Source organism: Falco peregrinus, chromosome 3, assembly GCF_023634155.1.
Source record: "Falco peregrinus isolate bFalPer1 chromosome 3, bFalPer1.pri, whole genome shotgun sequence".
In the NCBI taxonomy this organism is placed as follows: Eukaryota; Metazoa; Chordata; class Aves; order Falconiformes; family Falconidae; genus Falco; species Falco peregrinus.
The window spans coordinates 122,099,628-122,125,899 of NC_073723.1; the positions used below are offsets into that span (position 1 = coordinate 122,099,628).

At 52.3% G+C, this 26,272-nt stretch overlaps 2 protein-coding genes across 2 annotated transcripts in view; both read left to right on the forward strand.

The window, feature by feature from the left end:
* Positions 1 to 82: 82 nt before the first annotated feature.
* SNRNP40 (small nuclear ribonucleoprotein U5 subunit 40) lies at positions 83 to 10,735 on the forward strand. Its single transcript, XM_055800056.1, has 10 exons — positions 83 to 312; positions 620 to 749; positions 1,265 to 1,358; positions 1,975 to 2,140; positions 2,636 to 2,758; positions 3,744 to 3,864; positions 4,606 to 4,688; positions 5,111 to 5,172; positions 8,445 to 8,548; positions 10,287 to 10,735. Exons 1-10 carry the CDS (start codon positions 124 to 126, stop codon positions 10,334 to 10,336), a joined length of 1,122 nt encoding a protein of 373 aa, XP_055656031.1. The 5' UTR covers positions 83 to 123; the 3' UTR covers positions 10,337 to 10,735.
* A 10,220-nt stretch (positions 10,736 to 20,955) lies between these two features.
* NKAIN1 (sodium/potassium transporting ATPase interacting 1) overlaps positions 20,956 to 26,272 on the forward strand; it is a 33,147-nt gene continuing 27,830 nt past the window's right edge. Inside the window, exon 1 of the mRNA XM_005235311.3 lies at positions 20,956 to 21,248. Within this exon, the coding sequence (XP_005235368.3) occupies positions 21,195 to 21,248 (54 nt within the window). The 5' untranslated portion in view covers positions 20,956 to 21,194. The remainder of the gene's footprint in view (positions 21,249 to 26,272) is intronic.

Genomic DNA, 26,272 nt, shown 5'->3' on the forward strand with positions numbered 1-26,272 from the left:
CGTCATCCGTGCGCCGGAAGTAAGGCGGAGAGGGGCGGGCTATCCGGCCGCGCTCTGCCACTGGCGCGGCAGGACGTGGCGCGGGCGGCCAATAGGGGAGTGGACGGGCGCGCGCGGCCGGCGATGATGATCGAGCAGCACAAGCGGAAAGTGCCGGGCGGCGGCCCCGGCCCCACTCCAGCTCCCGCCGCCGCCCCTGGCCCCGACCTCCCGCTTGTGCCCACTGCGGCCAAGCGGCCCCGCCATGAGCTGCCGGGTGCGCCGGGCGCGGGAGGCGGGGGGCAGCCTCCCCCCGGGGCCCTGCTGCAGGCGGTATGGCGGAGGGCAGGCCCGTGAGTGGCCAGCGGTGTTTGGGGAGGGGGGCAGGCCCGTGCGGGGCCGCCGGGTTTTGGGGAGGGGGGCAGGCCCGTGCGGGGCCGCCGGGGTTTGGGGAGGGGGAATGGCCCGTGAGGGGATGGCGGGGTTTGGGGAGGGGGGATGGCCCATAAGGGGATGGCGGGGGTGTGGGATGGCCCGTGGGGCAGGCTGTGGGAAGGCCTGTGGGCGGTTAGTGGGCCGGTCATGCTTCAGGGTTGTGCCTTTTGGTCCCCTCACCCGGCTCTCCCGTTGCCTCTGGCAGGGCCCGCCACGCTGCTCGTCCCTGCAGGCCCCCATCATGCTGCTCTCGGGCCACGAAGGAGAGGTGTACTGCTGCAAGTTCCACCCCAACGGCAACACCCTTGCCTCCGCTGGCTTCGACAGGCTCATCTGTGAGTACCAGGCACTGCTGTCCCAGCCAGCGCTTTGCAGGGCGGCAGCTCATATGATTTCAGGCCATTGTGCTGTGATGGGTCCTGAGCATGAAGTGTGTTACCAGCAAGGGTGAAAGAAACTTTTTCCAGCTTCTTTGGCAGCTGTCACTGCCAGCTGGTTTAGGCCCTTCCTCAAGTGGGGCTGGTAACACACCTTGCTGGTCACAGAACTGTGTTTGCCCGTCCCTCATCGGTCTGCATTTGACTTCAGCAATGCAAACGCTAATGCTTTGGGTTGCAGAGGTGAAGATCATTACTTTTCTTAAGAAATTCACCTTGATATAAACCCAGAAATCAGTTCAAATCAACTGTCTGTCCTTCCAGAGCTCACATGATTTGCTCTTTATTGCTACATATCATCCTGGATTGGGGACAGTAGTGGTGATGGTACATAGCTTGTTTTGCTGAATGCCCGGAGAGTGGCTCCATCCACAGCCTGTTCCTGTGCTTACCTGTCCCTTCCTTTCCCCCAGTGTTGTGGAATGTCTACGGGGACTGCGATAACTATGCCACCCTGAAGGGACATAGCGGGGCGGTTATGGAGCTGCACTATAACACAGACGGCAGGTAAGTGGTGTGCAGTTGTCTTTTGGCCTCAGGCCCAGCTCTTTCTGTAGGAAGGTGCTTTCTGCTGGCCAGAGTCCTGCAGAGTGTCTCATCGTTGCCCCTGGTTGGTCTGTGTATGGTGAATGCTCATAGTGTGGCTTTCCCAGATAAGGAGCAGTGCCTGCTTGAGCTTGCACCAAGGATCTGGAGTCACCTGTGACCCACAGTGCCCTTGATGTCATTCTTGAGGAACAGGGGGAAAGCTGGTGGCGGTCATATGGAAGACACTGGGGAAGGAAATAAAACAAGTGAGATATTTGTTAAATTAGAAGGCTGTTCTGCTATTGCAGCTGAGCTATTGCCACTGAGCTTTCCTTCCTGTCCTAGATAGTGTTCGAGGAGGTGGAAAACCAATCTATATGTATCTAGATGTGGGGTTAATGTGAGTGCCTTGTGTAGCTGCCCCACTGTCAGTCAGCCTCCTCTGAAACACCGTCTTGGTGTATGGGAGAGATTCTTCTTCGTGGCATGTTTCCACTGAATGTGTCCAGCTTTGATCACAGAACTTGAGAATAAAAAAGGTGGGAGGGAGAAGTGCTTCCAAAATTGAGATCCTCACGGCAATTTTTCCTTGCAGTATGCTCTTCTCAGCATCCACAGACAAAACAGTGGCTGTGTGGGACAGTGAGACTGGAGAGAGAGTGAAAAGACTGAAGGGCCATACCTCATTCGTTAACTCCTGTTACCCAGCAAGACGTGGACCCCAGCTTGTCTGTACAGGCAGTGATGATGGAACAGTGAAGGTCAGTATATTTTCTAAGGAGATAGTCTGGAATGAGAGTAAGATAGGATCTCTGAAAGAATTTTTGGGGTCTTCCCATTTAAGTGGGCTGAATTCAGCCTTTCATTACTCTTATAATTTTATTATCTAATAACTTTGTAGAAATAAAAAATTTGAAATTAAATTTGACTGCTCTTTTTTTCTGTAATTATTTGGGAGGGGGGGTTAAGAAGATTAATCTGCTCATTTGTACTTTTTCTGCTGATGTGCATTAACAAAGCATGAGAAAGCTGAGCCATTACTGAAATTTTGCACCGTAGCCCCTTCTTCCCTCCCCTGCGTTCCTGTGCTCCAACAACACCAGACTTTTATTACGGTTTTTATAGACCTCTCTTGAAATCTAAAAGAAGGAATTTCAGGAGAGCAGTCTGAGTCTCTGCCAAGTATCTGTGCAGCTTGTTATAATTTTGTCGTTAATATATTCATATACAACTTTTACAATTGCCATGTCTTTCAGCTGTGGGATATTAGGAAAAAAGCTGCCGTCCAGACGTTTCAGAACACGTACCAGGTCTTGGCTGTAACTTTCAATGACACCAGTGATCAGATCATATCTGGAGGCATCGACAACGATATTAAGGTAGGACGCCTGTGTCCTCGTCTGCTTTTCCAACTGTGCACACCTTTTCCATCCTGTCACATCTTCCATTGGTCAAGGACAAATGTGGAAGCCTGCTGGTTAATTTTACAGTCACAAGAACCACATGGACCCACAGTGTCCAACCTTGCTATTGATACAGGGCCAATAAACTGAGGGAGTTACTCTGGGGCTGTTTGCCATGTGACACCCTGGCCTGGACAGCCCTAGCATTCCTGGCCAGGCATCCCAGCACTGCTGTCACCCACTGGAGCCAATATGGTATGCTGGCTCTTCTGGCACCCTGTGCCTGTCCCAGAGGCTCTAGAGCTGTGTATGAGGTAAACTAAATAAAATGTGGTGTCACATCCACACTCTCTGCCCTCTGCTTCAGTTTGCAACTTATTTTGTCACCTGCTAGTGTGGAAAGTTCTTATTTGAGAGTGAGCTTAATGTTTCATTCAGCTGGTAACTTAGATTCTCCTGATACCTGTACGGTTCAGTCTGCCTTACTGTCCTAGCCTCAGGCTCCAGCCTTACCTATGCATGGGGAGCATGTGCTTATCAGAAAGCCATTGCTAAGTGTAGCCCTGACATGAGATCTGTTCAGACTGCCCCTCTTTGGGGAAGAACAGCATGAAATTTTGGGGACTGGACAACTGCTGCTCTGTGCCATCAGTCAGTGGAATTTGGGAGCTGGGGGAGCTATAGCCGGATAGAGAGGGATTCCTGCATGCATGGAGCTGCTGGCATTTAACTTCTTGGTGGTTGAACACGTTCAGTTAGAAGTCTTCTAGGGGGTAAATTCCATTTTTCCTACAACACACATAAAATTTTAGCTTTGTATTTTAGCCATTCAGACCCCACCGACTGGAATCAAAAGCTGATGCCACAGCTGACTGATCAGTAGCCATGTGAAATGCTCTGGAAACAGCAGTTCCATCGGTCTTGGCTGTCTTTTTTTAAACCACAATGTTGTGTCTGAAAGGTGTGGGATCTTCGCCAGAACAAGCTCACTTACACGATGAGAGGACATGCGGACTCAGTGACAGGCCTCAGTCTGAGTTCAGAAGGCTCCTACCTGCTCTCCAATGCAATGGACAACACAGGTGCGTCCTACCTGGTGTGACAGCACAGCTGTCGGGCAGTACTCGGTTATGCTGGCTTTGCATGGCATTTAGGAAGGAACAAATTGATGTAGAAAAACAAAGAGCCAGAGGTAGGGATAGGCTGAAGAGAGCTTGGCTCCAGAGATAAAGCTTGAATTCTTTTTACACCAGTGATGGTCATGTCCTTTGCAGGGAGGGAGCAGCTGCATCAGAAGAGTTTGTCACATCTCCCAAATGGCAGTGAGGACACAAGCTATGGCACATGTTACTTGTACAGACAGTTGAATGCAGTCTTGGTCTGGCTTTTGTCAGGGCAGTTTGGCTGTTTCCCCACAGCAGGGAATGACAGCACAGTTTCCAAACTGCCTGTCTCCTGTGTGAGGTTGCTCAGCAAAGCTGAGCTGATTAGAATCGTGGTCACAGAGTGTGTTAGAATAAAGCAAATGCTCATGTAAGGAGATGGTCGTTTGTTTGTATAGTAGTTTTGGATTTTCCCCCTCCTGTTGGCAGTGGTCTTGATGTATGTATAAATTTCTGCATATGACCTTTCAAATCAAAGCTTTCTGCAGGGAAAGCTGCTGGTTTCCTTTTGCTTGGAAACCTAGGCATGAAGAGACAAGGAGCATGACCAGGTCTTTGCTCATTAGCAGCATGTCTTGGGAAAAGGAATGTTTCCAGAATCTGACCTTGCCCCCATGCCTCTGCCGTCTTCAACTAATTACTGTGAGCTCTCTGTTGCAGTCCGCATCTGGGATGTGCGACCGTTTGCCCCTAAAGAAAGATGTGTAAAGATTTTCCAGGGGAACGTACATAATTTTGAAAAGGTGAGTGTACTGTAGACCAAAACATGATTGTTGTAAAATGCTGCTGCTATTAACTTTTCTGTAAATTGTTTTTAAATCCAAGTCTAAACCAGAAAGGCTTTAATAAGAACTCAAAGAAAGATGAATGCACAAAGTGGGATTCCAATTAAAGCCACAATAACAACATTTCTTTGCTCGGTTCAGCTATAATTAGCTGTAAATTAAGTATTTTCTACATTTACTATCTACTTTGTGTAAAATAACAAGGCACTGGATGTTTCCAGCAATAAAATAAAATCTGTAATTACCATCTCATTTTCTGAAGGGAGATCATTAAAGTGGTGCTTGTGATATTTAAAGTCTCATGGTGATTTTAATTCAAGAGAAAGGGGAAAACTAAATCTTCCTTTGGAAATAGATCTGTGCACGTTCTTTTATTTTAGAATCTTCTGAGGTGCTCTTGGTCCCCAGATGGGAGTAAAATTGCAGGGGGATCGGCTGACAGGTGAGTTGCCACTGTGTTCCTGATACTATGAATCCATAACCATTTTGCAGGCACTCCTGGAATGAGTTAGATCATAATCTGAAGACTGAGTTGTGCATAGAGGTGTGAAGACCCAAACAACCCTCTGCTGTAGCCTTCTGTGAGCATTATCTTCCCTGATTACAATAGCAGCCATTTATATTGCCTTAGTGACAGTGGAGGAGCACCATATAGTTGTAAAATTTTCTTATTGTCAAGAGCTGCCTAGAGATCTACATTACTGCTGATGTTCAACACGAGATCTAAATCCAGGACCAGCATATGACAGGAGCATGGTATTCAGTGGACTAGGTCCCTTGTGGTCATACTGGCAGATGCTTGTGAGAGTCTTTGAGATGCAGGGAGTCTGGGGAAGTGTGTGTAGTGTGGGGGTTATACTGATAATGGCCACAAATACCAGTTAAATGGCTGTGTGGTGGCTTGCAGGAGGCACCAGTGGTGTTCAAGGATCATTCTTAATCTTTACTTAATTAATGAGTAAGAAGCAATAAAGATCTGACTAAATTAGTGCATACTGGACTTTTAAATGAGGTATTGTATAAACTAAGGCAACTGAGGAGCAAACTAGGTGGAGGGAGGAAGCTGGCAGAGGGTCTGTGCCAGACACTGAAGGTCACCATGAAGGATACCAACCTCTGCTGGAGCAAATCCAGATGCCCCTTAGTGACATTGAGACAGAAATTCCTGCAGGCCAGAGTCCAGGGCATGGTGCAGTAGTAATCAGCAAATTAATGAGTTTCTGATGGAGGATAGGGAGAACTTTAGCTCCCACTGTCCAGATATAGTGGGGCCAGCTGTCACAGCAAGCGACTGAGATGTGACTCTCCTTCACAATATTGCTGGGCAGAAGCGGCGGTGCACGTGGTGGAGGAATGCCTGCGTGTTAGCCTGCCGAAGCTGTGGCTGATCTGTTCAGCAGTGAAGCGTGGCTGGACGTCTTAGGCCATTAGGTTAGTTCTGCAGATGGTGATGTAGCTCTGTGGCCTGACAGCAGCTTTGTTGTGATATTCGTGTGGAAGAGCATGCAGCCAGGTACCGGGGCAGGTTAGACAGGGCAGCTCAAATCTTGTCTTTATCTCTGAGCTTTTAATATTTTTTCTTTTTTGAGAAGGAGTATCTGTTGGGAAAGCACAGCAAGATTAAACAAGTGTTTAATTTGTCTGAGTACAGAATACTGATTACTCTCTCCTTCTGCATTACATGGAGTGCATGTGTATGTTGGAGGGACAGTTACCTGAATATTTTTTTTGCTGTTGAGCCCTTCAGAAGGGTTATAGTAAAACTAACTACTTAAAGTGCTCGCCTGCTTTGCAATGCCAAATTAAAAACATGACAGCAGAGTGCTTTGAGAAAGCATTTGCTACAGTTCTTGCATTCTATATAAAATAGTTGTTCTTGAAGAAATCCTGCTTTAAGTAACAAACATGACTTCACGTGCAGGCTTGAATTTTCTCCTGTGTGTATCAAGAAATTAAGTCAAAGAATAGTACCAGCCTAAAACCGAATGCTCCTACCAAAATGGATCTGCCCTGCGTTGGTATCTAGTGTCCTTTCTGTCTAGCCAGCGTTATAAATGATTCACTGCTTTTTTGGGGGGAAGAGAAGTTCAGTTCTATTTCAACTAAAAGGCAGGCTAGTTGTACAAGCAAGTCTTTTTCTTCGTCTGGTCTGCAAAGCCCTGACAAATGGAAAGGAACAGGTGAAACTGAGGAACCTGTTGTGGGTAGCATTGCATAAGCCTGAAACAGTCTGGCCATGGTATTCAGAGCTTGGGCTGCTTGTGGGGCTGATGAAAGTGCTAATGATCCTTATCATGTTTGAATTCATGCAGGCAAGACGTAGGGATGCACACTGGACATTTGCAGTGACCTTCCTTTGGAAGAGTGTGATGCAGTAGATTGATTTTACATGTGTTTTACGGACTGTCCCCTGTGCCCTCACCCTCTACAGTCCCCTGTAAATAGCTGTAGTGATGCCCATGGGGCATACAGGCAGCAGAGCTGCCCTTCCTGCCAAACCCAGCCAATTACTGCCCTGCTGCTTCTCTTTTTTGCCCCAGCAGATTACGTTTTAGCTGCCAGTCACTTCACTAAAGAGCAAAATGAGACGACTGAGGGAGTGTAGCCCAGAACTGGCAGCTTTCCCCAGCCACAGATATTTTTGCAGAGCTGTGAACCTTGTAACAAATGCCGTTTCATGTGACCAGGCCTTTGTGTTTGGGAGGGAGAGATGCAGTGTTCCTGTGCAGCATCACCTTGCCTGGGTTGTAGGATGTTGCTCAGGGCTCTTCTTGTTTAGATGTATTAAAAAATATCCCACTCACTCCTATGGATGATTACCATAACTGGGATCAGAGCATCACTCTGCTTCCCATTGGATCTTGTGTGCAGCCACCGCACCATGCAGGTATCTGTCAACACCCATGAGGGGCAAGCAGTGATCTCAGGTACAGGGTGATTTACAGCAAGGCACCATTTCCCCCACTCTCTGAAGCCATTTATAAGAGTAATTGGGGGGCTGATCTGTGCCTGGTGCCAGCGGTTTCTTTCTGACCTGCCTGAAGGATCCCGGTGACTTCAGCCAAGGTGCGGTGCTCAGGCAGGACCTGGTCAGCGCTGTGAGCTTGTGGCGAGGACTGCAGGAGGTTAATCAAAGGGCTCAGCACAATCTGATCGGCCCTCTAATAAACGCTGGGAAGTGAATCATGACTTTAATGGTGCAGCAGGAAGAAATCCAGATATAAAACTTGGCTATGGGGGATGACACCATAGCAGGGGCTGAGGGAGCGCCTGGGCTCCTCACTCCTTGTCAGCCCAAACCAAGGGTGACCGCTGGGCTTGCAGGCAGGTGTTTGTAAGGGTGAGAACCCTCCTCCCCAATCCCAATGCTAATTTTCTGCCTTAGCAGCAATGTTGCTGCTGCATTGAGAATCTCTACAGCCTCATGCTTTCAAATCCAGCTCTGTGCCATGAGGGGTGAAATGGAGCTGCTGTACTGTGACAGTCGTGAGGTTTTTGACATGAATCGACGTGTTGACTCCTACCTGCTCAGACCTCTGCTCTTCTGGATTTGGCAGTGCAGTATTTTGCTCCTGATAAGCTCCTTGTTTATCCACACTAAGTGCTGCATCTGTTTCAGCCCAGGTGATGAACTGCTGCAAGAATAAACTGTTGCTGCGAGGGGCAGCTGCTTTCCTTTATCAAATGCGTGCACTCACAATGGCTCTCTTGTAGGTTTGTCTATGTTTGGGACACCACATCCAGGAGGATTTTGTACAAGCTGCCAGGCCACGCTGGGTCGGTGAATGAACTGGCTTTCCATCCAGAGGAACCCATTAGTAAGTCCTCCCCACCTCAAGTCAGCAGGGGAAATAGTTTCAGGGCTGGCTGAACTGCTGATCCTCTGGAAAACTGTCCCAAAATCGCCTGTGGCCCAGAGCCCCAAGTATCAGACAAATTTAGGGGAAGCAGACTCCTGCTTGCTCCTCTCCCGTAGGTAGGAGTAGGGCTGGGTGTGCCCTGGGGTCCTAGGCTGAGTGTGGGGGCTCTGCCTGGAGGGGTGCACCCATACAGCAGCAGGGTGGCTGGTGGTCTGGGCTGGTGGTTACCTGTGGGTGGCTGTGAGTCATGGCTTGGCTGCTTGCTGCCTAGGGCTTGTCCAGACTTCCCAAGGGCCATGCAAAAAGGTTTTGAGGTACCTGGGTTTGGATGCCAGGGATATAACCATACATTTGGTGATCGCATGAGGACAGTGATCACCTGGGAACATGTCTCCAGCTTGGGGTCTCTTAGCTTACCCAAAAGCCACAGGAGGCAAAGAAGGCTCTTTGTGCAGCAGGTTTTGTCCCCATTCTAGAGGTGTCTGGCACATGGCACCACATATCAGCACTGAGTGAGACAATGCTCATGGTGGCTTTTTCAGAATGGTTTTAACCACCATGCATTAACTGAGCCCAAATTCCACATCAGTTTCTTGGTGCAACAAGTGGCCCAGGCAGGACTGCAGGGTGCTCTTTGTTTCTATGGAAACACTTGCACCATCAGCCAGGTCACTGCATTGCTCCGGTCAAAAATTAACAAGTCAACCCCAAAGTGAAGCCAAGAGCTTGGTTGTGCTGAGGATGACAGTCTGTGCAGCAGAGCAGTGAGTTATGGGTTTGTTCCTTGGTTATTCATTGCCCTGTCTTCAGATTGGAGACTGTGCTGGAAGTGCAGCATGATCTCTCCTCTCTGGTTTGGAGCAGATTGTTTGCAGTTGTACTCCGCTGAATTCCAATTTGTGAATCAATCACTCAGCTTAAAATAAAAATTAAAAACCTATTCAGGCATTGCATGGGAGTTATGCAATTGATTTCTATTAACATCTGGGAATGTTAGTCTTGTAAATCACTGTGCCCGCACTGCTATACTCGTCTGCACAGGAGTGCACAGGGAGCCAGAACAGCGAGTTGACAGACACTAGTCTGCAAGTTTATATAGAAATCCCCCAAATCTCTCCTGGACTCAAATGAAACCATTGTCAGTGTCAAGAGCTGCACTTCTGGGTCTTTCTTTTGATGCTTATGTCTTGAATCGCCTACAGAGCCTTTTCTGGTTCAGTGGTGTGTTGTAGTTGGGTGCCAGCTGCATTTCGCTTGTTCTGATAAAATAATAAAGTCTTGACGAGGCTTTCCTGGCCAGCCTGTGCCCTCTAGCGGCATGCAGTCCTGGCAGCAGTGCCCAGTTTGCAATCTGAACACTTCTTGCAATGAAAATAACTCTTCAGAATGCTTGAGAGCGTTAACAGCATGTTTATACGCCTCACTTTACCATTTTAATGCTTAGACATTACAGGCAGTATGCTGTTATGCCTGCCTTGGGACAGGGGAATGGCAGCCACGATGCACAGCGTGTGATTAGGTGTCAGAGTAGTAATTTCATGAAGTGTTTTTGGGGAGCAAATGAAATTTGGCTTTCTAGATCACTTACAGCAAGTGAAATGAGAAGTTCCATTCAAATGATGTGTCGTTAGTGGAAGTCTCAAACTGTTGTGTTTAATTTTCATATTCCTCCCTTCCTCCTGTCTCCCTCCCTCAGTACTCTCCGCATCCAGCGACAAAAGACTGTATATGGGGGAGATCCAGTAAAGCTGACAAGGAGATGATAGGATTCGTGCCCTCACGATCCTTGGTTTACAGAAGTCAATTGACTTGCTTCTCATCGGTGCCAGCCCCCCTCATGCTTGTGGCATTGGGAAAATGTTGAAGCAGCTTGATGTGACAAGCTGCCCTCTCACAGGCTGTAATGTCTGCATGGTCTCACTGTACAGCTTTTTTCCACCACCACCCTTCTTTGGGGTGGAAGGAAAATTTGGAATTGAAAGGAACTTGGTTTTGGCTGTACTACCAACTATTAAACCCTTACCCAGATCACATGAAATTGGTAACATTTGTTTAAAGTCCACATGTGGCTTGTATATTCCCTGTCTGCTTTCTTTTCTTGTTTTTTATATGGTCAAAACTGAAATAGATAGCTTTTTACAAGAACTGTGTGGTTGGCTTTTATTGTTCTGGTTTATTTTTCTATTGTACAATTCTCAATCAAGGACCTCGCTGGTATATAACCTGAGGAAACCATAGACGTTACCTTCATAGAATCACAGAAGGGTTTGGGTTGGAAGGGACCTTAAAGACCGTCTAGTTCCAGCCCCCTGCCCCGGGCAGGGACACCTCCAGCCAGCCCATGTTGCTCCCAGCCCCGTCCAACCTGGCTTGGGCACTGCCAGGGATGGGGCAGCCACAGCTGCTCTGATCAGCCTGTGCCAGCGCCTGACCACCCTCACAGGCAAGGATTTATCCTAGTATCTCATCTAAATCTCCCCTCTTCCAGCTTAAAGCCATTCCTCCTTGTCCTATGGCTACATGCCCTTGCCCAAAGCCTTTCTCCAGCTTTCCTGTCAGCCTCTTTAGGTTCTGGAAGCTGCTCTAAGGTCTCCCTGGAGCCTTCCCTTCTCCTGAACAGCCCCCACTCTCTCAGCCTGTCTGTACAGCAGAGGTGCTCCAGCCCCCTGGTCATCTTCGCGGCCTCCTCTAGACTCACTCCAACAGGTCCGTGTCCTCATGTTGGGGACCCCAGAGCTGATGCAGCACTAGTTGGTGCGGTCTCACCAGAGCCAAGTAGAGGGGGACAGTCACCTCCCTCGACCTGCTGGCCATGCTGTTGGTGATGCAGCCAAGACTACAATTGGCTTTCTGGGCTGTGAGTGCACATTTGAGCTTCCCATCCACCAGCACCCCTCAGTCCTCCTCAGGGCTGCTCCCAATCCATTCTCCACCCAGCCTGTACTCGTGCTTGGGATTGCCCCCACCCACGTGCAGGGCCCTGCACTTGGCCTTGGAACTTCATGAGGTTTGCACAGACCGGCATCTAGAGCCATCATCCCTGGATGGCATCCCTCCCCTCCTGCATGTCGGCTGCACCACACAGCTTGGTGTCATTGGCAAACTTGCTGAGGGCGCGCTCAATCCTGCTGTCCGTGTCACCGACAAAAGTGTTAAACAGCGCTGGCCCCAGTACAGACCCCTGAGGAAGGGCACTCATCTTCAGAAGAGCAGCTTTATTTTTTGTTGATGGCAATAAAAATGACCACACTTAAAGTAATTGTTGGGCTACTGCTGAATCCTATTTTCATGTTTTGAGTAAAATCCAGCCTTCTGTTACAAACTTTGCTAAAAACTCCCTTCTGTAAGCAGAGTGAGTTTTCTGTGGCAGGCACAGTGCTCTTGGTGCTCAGCAGTAGGGGAACAGGCCTGGTGGCAGGTCCTCGAGCAGGTTAGATCCGTCCTTCATATACCTCTGGCTGAGTGCTGGGATCCCACAAGGGTGCCTGCACCCTGCCTCAGCTTTGGGGGGACCTCAGCTTCTGTTAGGTCTTGCCCTCTAGCCATGGTCCCTCCGCCTGGCTGACGCTGCTGCACCCCAGCCCTGGGGTTTAGGCTGGGAGGGAACAGTCCGCACTGGCTTTTTTGGTTAAGGCTGAAACCGGCATCAAGCCCTTGACTCAGAGCTGAGCCTCAGCGCATCTGTGTGAGAACATACAAGGAGGGGTTCCCGTGCCATGAGCTGTTGTCTGATGTTAATTAACATGCCATGAGGAGCACATGTGGCATTTCTCTTCTGACAGTGTCCACCTCAGTTTTCATCCTTTTTTCCTTCCCATTTCTTCCCCTCATTTGCTGCCTTGGCTCAGGTTGTATCAGGCGTTTGTCACCTCACTGCCTTTCTGCCCCATCCCAGAGGGGCCTTCTTGAGGGCTGCAGTTCAGCTGGGACAGCGGCCATGTTATGCTCCCACCCCAGCAGCACCATGCCATAGGACTGTCCTGCACAGTCTTGGCAGCATTTGACCAGGACAAATCTGCTGCAGCCACCAGGTATTTCAGAGCTGGGAAATTGGTGCAATTTTGTGCAGTGAAAAGGGAAGGATTGTGGGGTCCCCCTGAGAACGTTTCTTGTCCTCATTTCCCTGCTGTAGGCAGAAGAGAAAAACTGGAGGATGCCACTCCTGGGGCCAAAACAGACACATCAGCTTTTAAGGAGGCAGGGAAATTGGTTGCGTGTTCCCTGGGAGGCAAGATGTCTCCTGGGCATGTAGTGTGTGGCATTGTCCCTGGTCCCTGTCACCTGGGATGGTTCCTGTCCCAGTGCTATGTCCTTCAGTCAGCAGTTGGCTGCAGGCTGCCCCATCCCTCAGGGACATACAACCTTACTCACCACAGTTGTTTCTCTTTGAAGCCCTTGGAGCTGGAGCAGAGCTGGTCTCTGCTCCAGGTTCCTAAATCATCGCAGTCTGAGTGACTTTGGGTGCAAGAAGGGGTGAACTGGAGAGCACGGATGGGTTTAAATCTTGGGGAAACCATTGACCCCAAATGAGCTTCCTACACTGACCCTCTTCATCCATGGGGTGATGGATTCAAGGGTCAGATCTGAATGCTGAGATTCAGCAGAGCTCCAAGTTCAAATCCAGGGAAGATCAGCTTCACGGGAAGCGGGTCTGGTCCGTCGGCTGCTGACATCCACCTCCTGTCATTCCCCAACTCCCAGCAGGAGCAGCAGGAACGGCCGCTGCAGCCCTGGGACTCTGTGGTTATCCCTGTGCCACTGCCCTCGATGGCGTCTGTCCCTGTGGGGGGAACCGTGCACGGCTGGAGCTGGGTGGCGATGGCGCAGGCATGGGAAGGCCCATCATCGCCAGATCACGGCAAGTGAATGTATCTGCACACAAACAAATCACCCTTCGCTGAAGAGGCAGGTGGAGGGAGCTGAAGGTAGGGTAAAGATTTATTTTTAACTCTGCAGAGTATTCAATAACATGCCCTGAAACACATGTAGGTGAGAGCTGGGACTCCAGCCAGGAGGGCACAACAGGGGACCGACCTCCCCGGACCCACCCGAGCTGCAGCCCTGGACCCAGGGACCCACACCGCGCCTCCATCCTCTCACTGAGGGCTGTTGGGCAAGGAGGGTGCCAACACATGGATTTAGTGCTTATTTAGACCTTGTCACAGTCCTCGAGGGTTTATGGTTCTATTTGAATATATGCCCAGGTGTCAGAGGGAAGAGTGACTCCTGAGGCTGAGCCCACAGTGCCAGGATGATAACCCTGCAGTTCACTGAATCTTGCTTGTTTAAAAGAATTAAAAAAGGGTTAGTTTATTTTATTTTCCTAATTCCCAACACAGGAACCTGCAGGGAAGTGCAGGAGGGGCACCTCTCTCCCCCTGGCCTGAGTCCTGGAGGGTTTTGTTGGGCAGCGGTTGCTGTGCCTGGGGGTCCTGCAGAGCCACAGGGTCCCATGCAGGATGCTCAGCAGTTAGCAGCTTCCAGCATTGGGCAGTGGGGGCTGGATGGATCTGCATCCACCCGGGGCAAGCAGGTGTCACCCCTTCTGCCCCCAGACACCCGTCCATCACAATGGCATGGATGCCTGTGGAGCCATGACCCAGATCAGGGAAATGATCCGGATTAATGCTAAATCCCCCAGCCCTGAGGAAGCAGCCGGGCGGATCGAGCCAGGCCCACGTGGGGCAGACGATTGGTTTGCTCTGAGTGCATCTCCATGCTGCATGCATTGCTGCCACCTGAGCACTGGCAAATTCACGGCAGCAGTGAGCCCCCAGCCCAGCTTCCCAGGCAGGTCCTTGTGCCCGCCCCAGCGCTGTAAGACAAATCTCTGTTCCCCAGCGCCAGGGAACTTGTGGATCAAATAAACATTCTGTGCCAAGTGGAGGGTGAGGAGGGAAACACAGACAGGGGCAGCTCTGAGTTACCGCTGCCAATTACTGTCTGCAATTAAGGCTGGATCAATACCCACCCCGCTGCGTTGGTGATAGATCAGACCATGTGCCAACATCCCAGCCCCTGGGGAGAGCTGAAAGCTCATTTAGGAGAATCACCTACCTGCTGCTAACAGGATGTAGAAGAATGAAGCTGGGTTGGCTTCAGGGGCGTTGGCTGATGTAGATAAGGTGCAGGTGTGGCTGGTTCTGTTAAGTGGTTGAGAGCCAATAAAGAGAGAAGCCGAGGAAGAAGCAAGAGAGGAGAGAGTGGGTCCTGGGTGAGATGGCAGTAGAGGGACTGGCATGAAGAGTGTGCTGGTATGAGATGGTAACAGACCTTGTTGCAGTTTGGTAGTCTGGAGAGTCCTGCAACAATAGGATGCCTGTTCAGTGGATTGTAGCTCTAGGACCATCGGGATGATTTATGGATTTAATGCAATTTGCTATTGGGGTGGTACTTGGAGCTCAGCAGGTCTAATGCTGTGCAGAGCCCCACTGGGCATCAGTGAGCACAGCCGGCTCTCTGACACGATCTCCTGGGCTCACACTTCCCCTGCACTTGCTGCCAGGCCATGGGGACTGCCGGGAGAGCCAGGCACTCACCATGAAGGGCTGGCACCCACTGAGGGGAGCTGGCACTTGCAGCAGGGCTGGCTGCCACAAGACTGTTGCAAATGCTGTGCAAAGTGAGTACTGCAAGACTGCACCCTGCTTGTATGTGCATGTACATACATGCACACTCAAGAACACACATGCATGTGTGTGCATACACAAGCCTATGCACATACATGTACCCACACACCCCCTCACTGACACTGCCAGGGCCAGCACTGCCACCAGGCTGCGGGGACAGGGCGATGTCTGTGCTGGGCAGCAGAGCACCCATGGGGATCTGGGGCGGGGCAGCCCCAGGGGCTGGCTACCCCCCAGCTCCTGGCTGCTGCCAGCTGCACCCGGGTGAGCACGGGCCTGTTTTGGCTCCTGTCCCATGCTAGAGCTGTGCCAGCTCTGGGGCATCGCAGCAGCAAACCGTTAAAGGCATAATCTGAGTGCAGAGAAAATTGTTTTCTTAAACAGGTTTATTCCTCCAAGGGAGGTATTTGCTTGAGAGATTTCCACTATAAATTAAATCTTTCCCAGGATGCAGATAAATGGCCTGTGTGTGCGCTAGAGCTGCTTTGGCAGGGGGGCTGCCAGCTGCTTCCCAGCCTTTTGGTGCAGACTGGAGGTCTGGCAGTGATCCCCTGACATGTCCTATGTGGCTGTCCCTATCATCATCCCCATCCTGGTCCTTGATCATTTGGCAATTCCAGCATTAGCAAGTGATCCCAGCCTGGTGCAGATGTGGTACCCAGAGCACCTCAGCATGGTGTGGAGGGCCAGATCCTGCTCTGGGTGCTGGTAATCCCTGTGCTGGGCGCAACAGGGGCATCACCGGGAGGCCCCAGCTCAGCCAAGGGCAGCCCTGGCCCTGCTACACCCTCTAATTACCTCCCTGTCCTTCCTCCAGCACTTTTCCCACCTTTTCCCACTGCTGCTCCAAAGCTTCTAATGGATTTTGATAGTTACAATAAGCAAGTGATAATTTCTAAAAGAATGGAAAACAATTATTTGCTCTGTTGGGGGATTAGGTGATATTTAGTCTCTATTTAATGGAAAACTAATTAAATTACATGAGCGAGTGAATAGAAATTTTTTGTTAATTATGAATTTTGTGAGCTACAAAGGCTAAATGATGATGGATTCTGTAATCTGCCATACTTTTCGCTAGACACAGAGATAAGATGACAACTGAGAAAGAATGGCGTGAATGCATTTTAATTTCTATATAGATTCAATAATAACAGCCAGCTGAAGAATGATCCATTAACAGTGATCTGTGGGAGCTGACACTGATTGGCAGGCTGATGGCTAATTATGTTAAAATTGGGGATAAGTTGATTAAATAGATTTGTGTGCATTGCTGGAGGTGGTCAGGGAAGTCACTTTGGTTTGATTTGCTCTGTTGTGGCCCTTCCCTTGACCCCTGCAGGGCTGGGTGGGTGGAGGATGCCCCACATGGGGGGCACAAGGTGTCCTTTGGGGCTCTGAGTCGCTGGGATTTGGGGCTGTTCCCCGGTGAAGTGAGGAGGGATGGGTTTAGGGTCAAGGCTGGCAGAAGAGGTGCCGGGTGTAGGCTGAAGTCGGGCACCCCTAGCACAAACCTGGTGCCCAGATTTGGGCTTCCCATCACACAGAGCATCCCTCATCCCAGGGATGGAGCATCCTTGACCCCAGGGCTCACCTCAGGGCTGGGGCATCCTTGACACCAGGGCATCCATGACCCCAGGGATGGAATACTCCTGACCCCAACCTGGGGCACCCTTCACCCTGGGACTAGGATGTCCCTGTCCCCAAGCTGCTCTGTCCCAGCACAACCCAGAGGAGCTATGCCCATCCCAGCCACCTGCTCCAGCCCAGCTGCCCTATCACAAGGTGCCAGGCTGCACCTTGTCACCTTCTCCCTCATGCTGACAGGGCTGCTCTTTTTAACCACTGGTTAATTAGGGGCTAATTAGCATGATTCCTGGAGATCTTCATCCCTTGAGCATCAAAGGTGAGTGTATCGTGGCTCTTCAGCCAAAATCCAGCCACCCATCAGGCTCTGGAGGGATTTAACCTGAACTAAGCACACACCCCATCCCTGCTCCCCATTAAGGGGAATTACCCGACCAGCTTAAATTATGCAGGATGTGTGCCAATGATTTGCATGTGTTTACCCCGCACTGATTTACATAATGCATCAGAATAAATATCTTTTCCCCATCACCATAACCAAGATACATGAGGCCCCTTCAAAGATTTCTTTGCCAATAAACATGCCAAAAATCATAGTTTTGTCTTGTTCTGATGACTTAGCACTGTTAATTACTGCCTGAGTGGGTGAAAGATGCTCACCAGCCCCCTTGGCTTTGTGTCCGCAGCAGCCCCCCTGGGCTGACGCATCCCTGGGCAGAGAGATTCAGTATAAATTTGCCCCCAGAATTCATGTTGTGAATCATCACCAAGCCTAGACAATGGTTTTAGCCCAAAAGAAGTGAAAAAATTCAACCCCAAGAGCCCATGAGGAAAAGAAGGGGAAAAAAAAAAACCAACTCCAATGCCAGGGCTCAGGGCTGCAGAACTGCAATGTCCCCTGGGTGTCTTCTATTAACCTAAAACCCCCTTTTTTTCTCCTGGTTTTGCCTTTTTTAAGGCAGCAAACAGCATCCCCAGCCTGGCTTGTCCTACAGCAGCTTTGTGTCTCCTCTTCCCCCAAATAACTACTTGTGACTGCGCTTGGGAGCATTTCTTATGCTCATCCTGGGGAGTTGTATTTTATTTTTTGGCTCCATTTGGAAATAGTGAATAATTCTGGTGATAGATACAAGTGTCCCAAGTCCTGGTGTCCTGGCAGAGGCCCAGCTCTCCATGGGACTTCCCTGCCTTCAGCTGAGAAAAGGAGCAAAAGCTGCTGGTGGTGTGATTTCTTTCTGCTCCAGAACTTTTTGAGGGGGGAAAAAAGGAAAAAAAATTTCAAACCCGATCCCTGCATGAGTTTTCTGAGCAAAAAATAGACACTTTTGCGTAAAAATATCATTTCAGTGAAAACACTCCATTTCATTGTGTTTTGTTTATACCCTTTGGGAGAGATATCTCTCTGGCATAAGGATGCAGGCATTTTTTTACTTAAAACATCTTTTTGGTGGAAGGAGATGATTTTGATTGTAGAGAAGTGATCCCACCTGGCTCCTCCTGCCCTAGGGATGGAGGGCTTGGCTGGGCCGGATTCTGCTACACTGCCGGTGCCAGGGGACTGCCAGAGCCCCTGGGTGAGCAGAGAGGTCACCTGCCACTGTGCAGAAGCCAGGCATGAGGAGTCCCTATGGGTGGTGACCTCTGCAGTGCCCTCCTGTCATGGGAGCCCCTGGGAACATGGCTGCTCTCCCAATTCCACCCCAAAGGGCTGGGATGGAGGCGAGAGCTGTACCCAGGCTCTTGGAGGGCAGGGATGCAGGATTTGGGGTGAGGCTCCAGCATCGCCATTGCAATGGGGAAAGTGAGGCCCATCAGGGCTTGGTGGCAGCTGTGGCTGCACACCAAAAGACATATCTTTCCAGCTCCCTCCCATCCCCAAGAATGAATAACATGACCCTCGTTTAACTTCTTCCTAATATTTCCTCTGTAATTTTGGTCATCGAGTTTTTTCTTGCAAAGGGATTGTGGGCTCTGGAGGGTGGTGGTTTACAAGCAGAGAAAAAGACAAAATATAGGGCTCATTGCCCACCTGCTTGCAAATGAAGTTCTCTCCTTGCCTTCTAGGGAAGCCTTGACGCATTATATTGACCTTTTTTAATTTAAAATTGATTCCTCGCATAACTCCACCTGGCATCTCTGTGCCATTGTATCGATTGTCATGATTTTATATCCAGGGCATTTTGCCTTTCTCTGGTATTTTTTGGAGCTGACAGGAAGGGTTGAGCTGAGCGGATTTTCCTGGCTATTACCAAGAAGATGCTGTGAGGTGACTGGAGCCTCAGCCTTTTTTGGCCCATGGGGTAAAACCAGTCCCTCTGCTCCAGGTTTCTGCTGTGCTTGAATCCCAGAGGAGCACACAAGCTCGATCCTGGAGATGGGTCTGGTCCCCCCACTTCTGCATGCAGGTAACCCTTAGGAGCCTGGGATACTCCTCCCCATGGGATGAGGGTGATGGGACCTCTCTCAGGCTCTGGGTGAGGACCTGGAGATGATGGAGCCCAGAGCGCTGGGGGTGACGGAGTCAAGCCCACAGTGGTGGTGTCACAGGGGGACCTGGTCCACGGGTGGGATCCTTGGCATCCTGCAACAGTAAGGTGTAGGTGTGTGCAGGGCTTGTGGAGGTTGCAGCTCACCACTGACCTGAGACAATGTGGTATAAATGCAGAGGTCCCCATGTTTCAAACACCCACTGGCTCAGTCTGGGTTCAGCCACTTCTCCCAGGCCCCTGGTTCAGAGCATCACTTGGTGAACCCACAGCATTTTTGTGGCATGGTTTTTGCATTCATGGAAGCCAAGTGGTTTCTGCAAAGCCCCGTCCTTCAGCCTCCCAAAACACTCCTGGGAGCACAGAACAGCTGGGAGGGAGAGAAATTCCCACCCCTGAGGGTGAAGGAAAAGCTCCAGGTGTGGTCCCAGCTGGTCCCAGCAGTGCACGGGGATGTGTGGTCTGGCTGGGCCAGGTTAGACCATGGCTAGAGCGACAGCTGCACACAAATGCATCTGTAAGGCTGCAGCCCCTCGGACCCTGCACAGAGCTGCCTTGACACCTGGGAGTGCGGGGGGCTGTTTTAGGAGATGCTTCCTTACAAAAATCACAGCTGAGGATTAAGAAATCACAGAACTGAGAAGCAGCGAACTGTCCCCAAGTCCTGCAAGGTGGCATTTTAGGAAGAGGTTTCTAAAGCACTGGAAAAGCAGCATCCCGGCTATTCCCGGGCAGATGTGCACTCCGCGATCCCCCCTGAAGGTGTGCAGTGAAAAAAGAACAAAGGCGAGTGGGGTGTATGGCGGCGGGGAGCCATACCCTGCCTGCTCTGCTTGCACCTGCCACCTTGCCCAGACCTGCTGGGTGTCAGCCCTAGAGCCCCTGGCACCCAGAGCCGGCTGGCTGGGTGCTGGGCTGCGGAGCGGGGCTCTGCACGGAGCAGCTGGGGGCCTTCCTCGCCGGGCGGAGCGATCTGCCCTCCCTGCACACCCAGCTGCTACCCTAGCACGGTCCCCCCAGGGTGCCCCCCCGAGGAGGTGGCTGCAGGGTCCCTGTGCTGCGGGTCCAGGCACCACCCAAGGGCCGCAGGGCCGAGGGAAGGGGGAGGGAAGCAGCTCACCGGCCCTTCGCTTTGCAATCGCCGGGATTTAACCCAGCCCCACCTGGCTCCGGAGGGGAGAGGACGGGGGGAATACAGAAAAAAAACCCCAGCTATTAAAAAGGCAAATACTGACGATAAGGAAAGGCGGGCGCGACTAGCAGCCGCGCCTGCCGCCGGCTGCGGCGAGGGGACCGCGCTACCCGGCACCCCCAGAAGCCGCCAACGGCTCGGCGCGGCGTTCCCGGCCTCGCCCCCCCGCGCCCGGCCGCGCCGCCCGCCGGGCTCCGCCGGGAGCGCGTCTCGCCTTGTTCCGGCGGCCGCGGCCCGCCCTGCCCGGCGCGCCCCCGACCCCACCCGCCGCCTCCTCCCCGCCCGCCCCCGGGGCGCCGAGCGCGGCTGTGCGCAGAGACAATAGAAGGGCCGGGCGGGCTTCGCGCAAACCTGCGCGCCCCGGGGATGGATGGCGAGGTGTGCGCGGCCCCGGGGTCCCTGCAGCGGGGACCGGGGCTGTAGCGGGTCGGGGGGAGCGGGGCTGCGGGAGGGGGGAGGCGGAGAAGGGGGGCGATGCCCCTTTCTGAGCCCAGCCCGCCTCTGTGCTAACCTGGCAGGGTGCGGGAGGCGGCAGGGCTGCTGGGGAGAAAGTAGCGGAGCTGGCCGGAGGCTGGAGAGCAGGACATGTTGCTGGTGCCCCCTTGATGCTCCCCGGGCGGCGGCTTTGCTGGCTGAGGGGCGGCTGGTGAGCGGCCGGAGGACGGCGACGCGAGGCCACGGTGGGGGAAATCCGAGGCTCCGGCTGGGAAACCATGGGGAGATGCAATGGGAGATGTACGCTGGTCGGATTCTGCTGCCTGCAGCTGGTAAGGCGAGGGGCCGTCTTGCGCTCATCAGCATGCCGGGTTGTGCTTTGTGCGAAATGTTGGCTGTCACTGCTACCCACTCCGTCGCGGTGGTGACCTTGCTGTGGGACCAGCTTGGGGATGCTTCAGTACCACCCAAAAAACCCCCCAAAACCAAAGAACAACAAAAGAAAAAATAATAATCAGGGAGGAACAAAATGCCACCCTCTTCCCTTGCCTCAATCCAGCACTGGTAGGAGTTGCGGCTGGGGGAAATGGATGTGAACCAGTTCCCTGTGCTGTCAGCGCCTGGGGATGCGTCTCCAGCAGGTGTGAGCTTTGTTTCCAACTGCAATCTCATCCCTCCGAGTTGACTCCTGCCAGCAGTTTCCCATCCTGGCAACTCTGAGGATGTTTCATTGGGTGCTGGTCCCCCATCTCGGGGCAAGAGGGAAACTTGAAGCTGCTGCCAGCACTTCGTAAACTCTCCCACTTTCAAGCAGGACCTGTCTGCCCACGGCCAGGGGACGCCAGGACGTTGGGGGCAGAGAGAAGGGAGAGCTTTAATTTTAGTAGGATTGTCAGTCTTCATAATAATTAGGTGCTGTGCTTGCCACTGCCCGTGAATCAATCTTCATCAGGCTGCTGACAGAGGAGCAGGCAAAGGGAGTGCGTGGGGTATTTGGGGGGTTTTCCTGCTAAAACCAGCACTGACAAGGTTGCAATTAATTATCCTGGCTGGGTGTTTCGTTAGCGGAGAATCAGCATCCTACATCTTGCCCCCACAACCGTGCCAGTGCTTGTCGTGACAAGGGAAATGAGGGGGGATTGCGGAAACGCGTGGTGGTCAGCCTGTGATGTCCCCGGGGATCGGAGGTGAGGGGCTGGATGGTGGCAGCGATGGAAACAGGCTCCGGATCCACTCTGGAGGTGATAGTGGCATCCTGCTGACCAGCACTTTCTTCCCAGCGTTGCTTTTGTTCATTCTCCATCCTTCAAAAGGCAGCAAACGAAGAGGTGTCCCCACTTTTGGATAGCTAGGGGAACCAGGTTTTCCTTGGGGGGATGCAGGAAGCTTCAAAGCCAGACCTTGACCCCGGGGAGTGGAGCTGTTGTGGGCTCATCCCCAGGCTGAAATCCCACTTGTTCCTAGTGGGAATGGCTTTTTGTGTCCCCAGCTGTCCCCCCAGTTCAGTCTGTAAAGTCTTCGCACTTTGCTCACCTTCCTCCTCATCCAGGATAAATCCGATGTGTGGTTTTTGCGTGTGTGGGAGTTCCCTGGCTTTTGGTTACTTTTTTTTTTTTTTTTTTACCACTCTGCTCCAAAACAGGTTTGTTGGTGTTTATTCCCTGAGATATCCCAGTTCTGAGAGATTTTAATATACTTGTTATAGGGGAAGAATGGAATTGGTGTGAGCTCCTGAGCTGGGAAAGTAGCTCCTGCTCACACCTGAAGAAACTTTGTGCTGCAGATTGGGGTCAGGCTTTCCTCATCCCGTGTCTTCTGCTGCTGCTGGCATCCCCAAAGGCTTGGCTCTGGAATTGTTCCTTACCAGTGGCCTTTCCACCCCTGGCTCACCCTGTACTCCCAGCTCATCCCCTCTCAGCCTGCAGGATGCTCTCCCAAGCTCCTTCTCGGCTCTGGAGGCAGTGGCTAGCATTGTGCCAGCTGGGGGGAGATGTGCTCTGCCCCTAGCATCCCATCCTGCAGCAGTGGCACCCAACCACCCCATGAGGAGAAGGTGCAACAGGGTGCCCTGCCCAGGGTAGGGGGCTCTGGGTGCCCACCCACAGCCCTAGGGTGAGCCAGCCCCAGGGCGGTGGAGGTGATGGGTGCCATCAGGGTGTCCCCTTGGGTGACTGAGGCCAATATTCATCCATGAGGTAGTGTGGCCAGGGCACACGAACCAGGCAGTGCTGAGGGTTGGGAAGTGGTGATGGGGAGCGGGGGTGACACCTGACCCTGGTTCTGCTCCTCTCCTCTGCTTCAGCTGCTCTGTGCCACCCCTTACAAGGGGACAGGAGTCGTGTCCCTCCATCCAGGTAGCCCTGATGCCTGTTTTGGGCCCTGTACTATGGGGTGAACAGCAGTGCTCCCAGTGCCCTCAGACGCTGGAGCTGGGGCTGGACTGGTGTGTGCTGGGGCTGCCCAAGAAGCCATACCCCATTGCTGTGGGGTCAGTTTGTGGCAACAGTGGGGCTACCCAGCGAGCTCGCTGGCTTGCTAAACCTCACCAGCCAGCCCATGCCTCAGTTTCCCTGAAATGAAGCAGCGTGTGTGAGAGGCCACCTGACCTGGGGTGATGCCACCATCTCCAGCTGGTCCTCGCTGTCAGGCCACCTTCCTGCAGGCACATTCCCGTGGCTCCCTGGGTGCCACCGTGACCCCATAGGCACCTTCTCCCGTCCCTGTTAGTTTCCCCGATATTTACAGCCTTGTCCCCAGGGGATGCACCCTGGTCCCTTGTCCCTGCTGGACACAGGGGATGCTTGTGGTGGCTGAGGATGCTCCACAGCTGCAGAGTGCCAGGGTGCTGCTGGCACCTGCTGGGCACAAGGTCCACGTGCAAGGTCCCCCATGCTGGGGTGGGAGGAGGCAGATCTGGAGAGGCAACACACCTTGCCTGCTGCTGGCAGAGCCCTGCCTGCTCCATCCCACACAGCCCAGTCCTCAGGGTAGCCATTGTGCCCGAACAAGTTTGGGAAACTGGTTTTTGGACCATGGCACAGCAGTGAGGGGGGCAGCTGCTTTGGAACATCCAAATATCCTACATCTTCCTTCTCCACCACTCAGCAAGGGCATGCTGGAAGCGTTGGGTGTCTCCTTTCTCAGGGGACAAGCAGCACCCATCAGATTTTGCTTCCATTTATGTTTTTTCTCCAGAAAAACCCCAGGGATCCGCTTACCAGACACGCACCAGCCCTGCCCCACCTCAGGAGAGGCTGCCAGGAGATATTTATGCTGGTGAAGTAGGATGAAATCAAAACTCTCAGATTTTTGTTGGTTCTCCTCAACATCTGGAGACCAAATAGCTGGCTGGGGTTGCGGGTGGTGGTGGTGGTTGCAGTGGCTTAGTAAATCTTTCTCTGAGATGCCAGTTGTTGTTGGGAGGATTTATCTTTTCTTTATGCAAAGATAAGAGCTGCTGAGGTGGGTGGATGCAAAATGAACCTGGAGGTGACACCGCCCTGCTCACCACTGCCAGCATGGGCATGTGGGTGTGAGAGCTGCAAGTTGGGACTCTTGTTAACTCTGAAGCCTAGTGGTGTCAGTTGCAGATCGGGACAGCTGCACTGCTGTAGAGGGATGTACCCAGCCTTGGAGGCAGTGATACGGGCTATCAGGGTGTGAACTGCTGGAAGCTGAGGTCTGGCTGGATCTGACTGGCTGCTGTCACGTGCCCCTGGGCCATCCTGCTCTGTACTCTGGGGCTGTACTCAGGCACTGGCATAGGGCAGGCTTGCTCCAGCGGGCTCATTCTCCATCCCAAAGTGGTGACCCCATTGCCTCCCCCTGCAGTGTAGGGCTCATCGGGGGTGGGATGCAGCTCCAGCCGCGGAGCTGGGTGGGGACAAGAGATGCTCAGTGCTCCCACCTTGCCTGGCAGAGCTCAGTTTCGCTCAGAACCGGGGCTTCGTTTCCTTCTTTGTTTCTCTCCTCTCCTTTAATTGGCTGGAAAAGCAAAGCTCAGTTGGCACCTCCCGCCCAGCTGAGCCTGCCAGAGCCTGCCAGGCTGGTGGCAAGCAATGCCATGCTGTGCCATGCTGTGCTGGCATTGGCATCCTTCCTCCTGCAGCCTTCCAGGGTTGGGGTGCAGGGAGAGGGGCCATGGGTCCGTCCCATCCTGCCTGCATGAGCTGTGGGGTTTGCACAGGGTATCGAGACCCTCTGGGACATGACCCCCCCCATCACCAAGCCTGGAGAAGGAGCTAACAGGGTCAGCTTAGTGAAGGATGGGTGAAGGGAAAGGATGGTCCATCCTTTGCATTCCCCAGCAATCCACCAGCCCTGCATGACCTCCCCTTCCCCAGTGGGACCCCACTGCACCCTTGGGTGCTTCACGGCCCTGCCATCCCCTGCTGTCCCCACCACCACCTCCTGCCCTGATTTGCCTGGTTTTGGCCACCAGCCCCCTAGCTCTGGCACCGGTGAGTCAGCCACCTCTGACATCTGCCAGCATCTTTTGTCCTCGCATGGTTCCCATCGTTGAGAAACAGATAAGGACAGCAGGACTGGAGCTGCCTTTGGCCACCTTCCCACCATGAGGAAGGGGACAGGAGCCCAGGCTGAACCCTGGATGGGGGTTTTCAATTACACAATTAAATGCACAATTAGGTGTAATTACCAGAGCTCAGAAGGTGTGACTGTTCGTAATAGGCATGTAATCTACTGCAGTCACTGTTTATACTGCCGGCTCCGCTCCCTAATGATTATGGAAAGCTTCCACATTTGCATGGTTGCCATGGAAATGGGGGGCTGACAGTGGCACCAGGGATGACAAGCCCCTCATCTCCCCGCACCCCATCTCCATGGGATAGGACACAATGGGTGTGGTGCTGCTTCCGTGCCTGGTGATGCTGCAGGGTGGTGGGTGCTGGCATGGAGTGATGGGGACGCTCTGGGGACTGGCAGTGCCGAGGATGCAGAGACAGCCCCAAGGTGGGAACTGTGTGTGTTAGAGACATGAAAAACCCCAACACACCTTGTCACCTCCCAGGGTGACCACCGCAAGAGCCACAGGAGGGACTGTGGATGCAGGTGGCTGTGGAGAAGCATTCCAGCCTGGTAAGATATCCATGTGGACGTGCATCCTCTGGTGCATCTGCATTATTCACAGGCAAAGCTATAAAGGTTTACTGGTGCACATTTGGGAAGACATTACAGCATTACAGCTCGCAATTAAAACCACGATTAAAGTGCAGTACGTCTAAATTTGCAGGACCAGCTAATGTGCACCCAAGAGTATTAATGAGACCAGTTGAAGAACTCTCTAAATCATTCATGCTGGTTCGTAACAGAGCTGGGAGCAAAGGAGACTGGAAAA

Bases quoted from the DNA above. Each gene is read 5' to 3' on its own strand.
- SNRNP40 (XM_055800056.1), top strand. From the start codon at position 124: ATGATGATCGAGCAGCACAAGCGGAAAGTGCCGGGCGGCGGCCCCGGC. The intron at 2,141-2,635 runs GTCAGTATATTT...CATGTCTTTCAG, and splicing joins GTGATGATGGAACAGTGAAG to CTGTGGGATATTAGGAAAAA. The intron at 2,759-3,743 runs GTAGGACGCCTG...TGTGTCTGAAAG, and splicing joins GCATCGACAACGATATTAAG to GTGTGGGATCTTCGCCAGAA.